Source organism: Habropoda laboriosa, unplaced genomic scaffold (genome assembly GCF_001263275.1).
Source record: "Habropoda laboriosa isolate 0110345459 unplaced genomic scaffold, ASM126327v1 scaffold151, whole genome shotgun sequence".
Taxonomy (NCBI): Eukaryota; Metazoa; Arthropoda; class Insecta; order Hymenoptera; family Apidae; genus Habropoda; species Habropoda laboriosa.
Window position 1 is genome coordinate 1,276,120 of NW_017100286.1, and position 5,892 is coordinate 1,282,011.

The 5,892-nt window shown below is 45.7% G+C and overlaps 1 protein-coding gene across 1 annotated transcript in view; it reads right to left on the reverse strand.

Annotated features, from left to right (window-relative positions):
* The window catches only part of LOC108573691 (discoidin domain-containing receptor 2), a 116,487-nt gene that overhangs the window by 100,674 nt on the left and 9,921 nt on the right, over window positions 1-5,892 (reverse strand). The window contains 1 exon segment of the mRNA XM_017936169.1: window positions 5,698-5,800. Within this exon segment, the coding sequence (XP_017791658.1) occupies window positions 5,698-5,800 (103 nt within the window).

Sequence of the window (5,892 nt, forward strand, 5' to 3'; positions counted from 1 at the left end):
GCCTGGAGACGTTCGCTGAATTCGAAGCAAGGGAAAACGGTGGTTTACAACGATACAACAGCACACACACACACATAGCCCAGGCGAGCTAGCTAAGATTTATGCGACCAAGTACGTTGTCACGCGAACCAAAAGAGGAGGAGGAGGTAAGTGCCTGTAGGGAGAGACGACGACGACGACGGTTCCTTCAGGCATAATATGACGTATCGAAGCTCGTCGTGCCACGCGGGACCACGCCACGTAGTACCTGAAGATACGAAACGTGGAAAAACAAAAAATACAACAGGCAACGCGGGGATCTAGAGAGTCGTAGAGGTGGATCGAGGGGTTTCTGTGGGGTAGCGAGGTGTAGTTGTCGGTCCATAAATCACGGGAACGAGAGAGGGACCAGAGCTAGTGGGGTTTTCGAATCGTAACAAAGTGGAAGATAGCCAGGACTGGAAGGTTGGGAGAATATGGCCACCATTTTTCGTTCACCTCGACCGCTGAAAGCGCACGTAACGCCGTAGGACGTTTTATGTCTGCGTGATTCCGTCTTTTCACCCTTCGTGCTTCCTCCGTCCAAGATTTTCGGCCTGTCATGCTCCTCCAACCTACCACCACCCCCGCACACTCTTGTTTCTCGCCATCCTACTCGTTTCTCAGCCTATACCTTGCTACACGGTATTCTTTTTCTTCTTCTACTCCCTCATTGCTGTCTTTCTCCCACTTGGCTTCTACTCGAAGCTTCGCTACTCTAACTTCAGCCTCCCCTTTCTCGTGCCAGCTCTAAAGCGATACGAATGGCCAGTAGCTCGGCTCGAGGAAACGAAAACTTTTTCCCTAACGCGTGCCCAGGCTCATCCACTCCCGCGAGCCATTATCGATCTTCGCTTCTTTTTTTCTGCCGATGAACGAGTGTCGTCGCGATGGAAGCCTGTTAGGATCATTGTGCAACGTTCTATGGGTTTGCTTTCCGTGATTTTGCTCGAATGACCAGCACGCCCCTTTTGGGCGCGGTATCAAGGAAGGGTTCTTCCTTTCTTTTCGGGGTGAATGTCTGTCTTGAACGCGTCAAGGGTGAATGTTCCTTTCTCTTGGTAACTTTGTAACCCTTTCTGCTGGAAGGGCTGAAGGTTTTGAGAAGGCTTGCTCAGAATATTCGCGTTATTTTCAATACTTAACAGTGGTCCACGATATTTCACACGTCGAATTAATTTCGAGCGAATTAGTTCGAAAGAAAATTTATCATAAATCGAGCGTCTATGTTGTGGTAAGTTTTATTATCGAGAGTTTATTCGCGAGTGTCCGAAAGCAAAGCTATTTTGAGTTATTTTCAAAAAATTCGGCGTACTCTTCCACGTCCATTGAGAAAATTCTGAAAGGTCGCACCCTCGAAGGGTGATCTTTCAAGTGACCAGGACTTTTTGACCCGGCAGGGCCGTAAATTTACCGAAGTGGCTGTTGACAATCTCCAAGAAAAATCACCGTGGTCTAAATTGATAAACGTTCTCGCCTCCGTGTATCTACAAAAGCTTCCAATCGAGTGAAATTCGCTCAATCGACAGTCACGCCGAGCGAAATAATTAGAGTTGTTCACTTAACGAAACGTAACCGTGCAGGAGTTTGAAGATTCTAATTTCCAGAGGCGAAAGTCATTCTCACGCTCCCATTCCTTTGATAACGAACAATCAGCGAGATCACGAGCATTTTCGCGAGCAAACATCGACTCCGCTCGAGTCGACGATGCGCGCGTGGAACTTTCGAGATTAAGGCGTACAAAGTTCGAATCAATTTCAGACGGCGGAGAGGGTTTCATCGACGTCGACGGGAAATCCCGTGATACGTCGTTTTGTCGAGTACCTCTACCCGGTTAACGTTGCTCGTAAAAACCGCGCTGGTTTCGAACGGTTTACACGCCGAGTGGACGACAAACACGCTTCTTTCCCGCGCGTCCTTTCGATAAACATTTTTTTTTCTTTTTTTTTTTCGTTCAACCGATTACAAAACCGTCGCTTCCACGCTTCCCGTACCTTTGTAGCGGTAACAATACGATGGAATTGTACTGCATATTTCACGCTGGAAAATCGAGAACGCCCGGCACAAAGCTCGATATATAGGTCAGAGTTGTAACGCTCGAACGAAACGCGACATTGTTTGTTACGGAAGACAAAAGCCAGGTTTGCGCCCAGGCCCGGGCTGCTTAAAGTTTCAGACACGAACCTCTCGCAAAAGTTGCGCGCCCCCCGCGCCGCGACGCTGTCCCTTCGAGAAATTGAGCAGATTACTTTTCCCGGGGAATTTTTTGACAAACGGCGACGTTTCTCGAATTTCCTCGTTTGCAACTGGAGAAACGAAAGACGCCAGATATCGTCGTTCTTTGTGTGATAAGAGAAAAACTTAAAGAAGAACAATGCACGAAAAAGCAAGGGAAACCAGAATTTTGAAAACAGCCAGCATTGTTGGTAACTTTCAAAACAAAGACTTTGAGCAAAAATAACAACAACAACAACATTGCTATTAAACCTTTTTCTCTCGGGATAAAATTAGCGGGGTTGTGCTAATTACAGATCACATTATTTCAACGAAATTTCACGTTCAGCTTAATTGTTGATATTTCAAGAGTAAAGATAAGTTAACGCGAAAAGAAATATAAATGAAAATTTCGTAAATAATAACTCCGAAATATATGGAAACTAAAAAAGCTGCTTACGTTCACAAATTAACCCGTGTCGCAACAGTGTATCCATCTCCAGCGAAGCAGGCCTTAATACACGACTGAACACCCTAATGGAAATGTATCTTCCATCTATAATTATAATCGTACGTTAGCGTGGCACGTTCAGGTTTATCAGCAATCTCGTCCAGATAGCACATGCATCGCGACAGACGTACATATGCAGTCAGTGAACCCTGTGTTGCGAAAGGATTCCGTGTCACGTCGAATTTCAAATTCCGTCATAACCTCTCTACTTCTCTCTTTCGCCGATAATAAATTCGAAAACCCGAATTGAATGTTAATTCAAGAGAATTCCGTGAGAAGATTAACGGGACACACCACAATTAACAGCGAATTAGAACGCCACGTTTGCGGTCTAATTACAGCCGGCCACCAGCGGACAAATTCGTAATAGCAAATAGCAAACCGGAAGTAGAAACGAGAGAGGGAGAAGGAGAGAGAGAGAGATCAGAAGGATCAACTGTCTAAGGCGTGGTTTGAATCGTACTCAGGACTATCCTCTTCTTCCTCTTGGAAGCCCAGAAACGGTAGACGAAACGTGGTGGTGAAAAATTAGCCAGGACTTGGGGCGTTGTATCCCTTTTGCTAAGAGGAGCAACGCCTCGCCCTAATACAGATTTATTGCCGCCTAAGAGCTCGAGCTGGCCGTCCTAATACAGGTATTATGCTGACGCAGGAACGAGGAATTTACACGAAATTGGAGGTAATTTGTAGGGGTCGAGTTCACCCTGGCTGGTTCGCCGCCCTCCGTCCCGACTCCGACACCCACTCGTTCCCTTGATTCTATCCTCCGTTACATCGAACACCAGTCTTCTGTATACACGGACGGGTCAACTCGCAGGAAACGAGCTTCGCGTGGATCGTGTACCAGTCCTTTTCTTTCACTCGCTTAATCGATTAATGCGATTTGCTCCGGTTATTGTCCACGATTCGATCCAAACGACGAATTATTGGAATTCCAAGTGGTCCAACCCTTTGAGCCCTGTAGACGCGTGTATGACTATTGCGTTGGTACGTTATGCAGAATGAGAAATGTTTGATTTTGTTTCACTTGATTTCAGGAGTTCTGTGAATTAGAATTCATCTGGTGTTCAAAGGGTTAACTTTCTAGGGGGGGGGATCGATTTTGAAACGAAACTGTAAATAGTGTAAGTAAGAAGTAAAAAATTTGGGATGGAAGAGTGTATCCTTTTGACATTATTCTCGATATCACGTAACGCGAACATCGAAACGCATTATTAACAGACACCGGTCGGTGATTTCCGCGTGGCGCGTTACGAGCGACCCTCATAAATTGCCTCGGTTCGTAAATGTGCCGAATCGATTCGGCTGTCAGCCGTCCGGCGCTCGCAACGAATCAAGATCGTAATATCGCTAGTAAAAATGTCAGGAAGACGATTCTTCTTTCTGACAAACGATAGACACTCGGCTTTCGAGTGTATCAAGGTTAATCTGCCCTCGCGATTTTTCTTTCTACTCCCGGTTAACTCGCGGAACCTTCCTCTGTGTTTCCAAGTGAGAAAAACGGAGCCATTCGTTCACAGCTGCCCTTTCTTTCACATACTTCTCTCTTACTTTTTAACCCTTTGACAGTCGTATATAATTACGAATTAGAGTCAATAAAATTCATATTCTACGCGTATCTTTTCAATAATTACGTCCTTCTCTCCTTTTTTCTTCCGTTACAGTTTAACCATTTCACAGTCTAATATAATTACGAATTAGAGTCAATAAAATTCATATTTTACACGTCGTGTGTGTTTATTCTTAAAGCACAGTGTAGATAACCTCAGTTCTGATACTATCTCGTCCCTTTCTACCTTTCATCCTAAAAGTCTCTCTCGAGTTAAACTGTTCCTTATTAAACGCACTGGCCGAGTCTCGCCTCGGGCTAAACTGTCGAAGCGATTAATTCGATATTAACAGCTTACAAGCCTCTCCCCCCTCTCTTTTCGCGAATCTGATCCTCGTTCTAGCTCTCGATAGCAGAATTTTACAAGCGTGCTTTCCAGGTCGTGTGCTATTTGAAATTTTAATGCGAGAGAGCTAAGGCACAGCACGGGACGATCTAGCCAGCCCCCCACGAGATTTCAATCTCGCCTCTTGTAATAAGAAATAAACCGAACCACATCGCGAACTCGCTAAATACCGGCCGCAGCACAGCCGCGTCGTTTAAAGCGTTCGCGAGGCGTCACGCGACGGCGGAATGCGCGCGAGACAGAAAGAATTTTCGACGCGATTAGCGAAGGCTTTAACCGAAGCCGCGAACGTCGAATTATCGAGCTTAACCATCCTAACGCGACAGATTTATTTCCACCGGCTAACGCGAACGATCCTAGGCTTTCACGTCCTCTCCGCTCTATCGCGCGCACGATTTTACAGCGAAACACGGACATTTCAGGAATATCTATGCAAATTTTTTCCGCTAGAATATTTTACGCGAGAATGGAACATCGTCGAATGATTATTCGCGAAAGAAAGAAAACGCGGGCGAACAGAAGTTGAACAAAGCTGATTAAACTAAGCGGTTTCCAATGTTGGCCGATGTTCAACATACACTTGCCCAACTTTTCGGCTAACCAATACACTCGGTGTCTCTTTAGCAGTCGGGAAATTAAGAGAAGATTGCGCGGGGATAATTGTGGAACTTTCTCGTATCTCGTTTCCCAAAAACTTTCTCGCATTCGGTGACTTTATACCACCCGGGGCGATTATCGCGAGAGAAAAATTGTCGCCGGTTCGTATTATTCGTGAAACGAGGAGAAGAAGAAGTATTCGATTATCTTCGGTTCGTCTCTCGTTTCGCAGGTATATACGGAGAAGATTCGTATCAATTCACGCGGTACAGTCCAATTAAGCGCAATCAACCAACAAGTCGTACATATCCTACAAAACTAGAAACTATAGCAGCCAGAGTACCAAAATGGCCGACTTGCCAGACTGCAGTCGAGCATTTCGCGATATCATTGTTCACTTACCTGGCATGTTTCGGGCCAAGACTGGGATCGTACATAGAACTGGCCGATATGTCTTCATCGGGGATTTCGCCATTCTCCATGCCCAGCGCCGCGGTACATTGTCCTGAAAGGATTCGAAGCGGGCATTAGAGGCAGCAACTCAATATCTATCTGCGCTTTGTCAACTCCCCAGCTTTAAATTCAGCATAGAGGCAG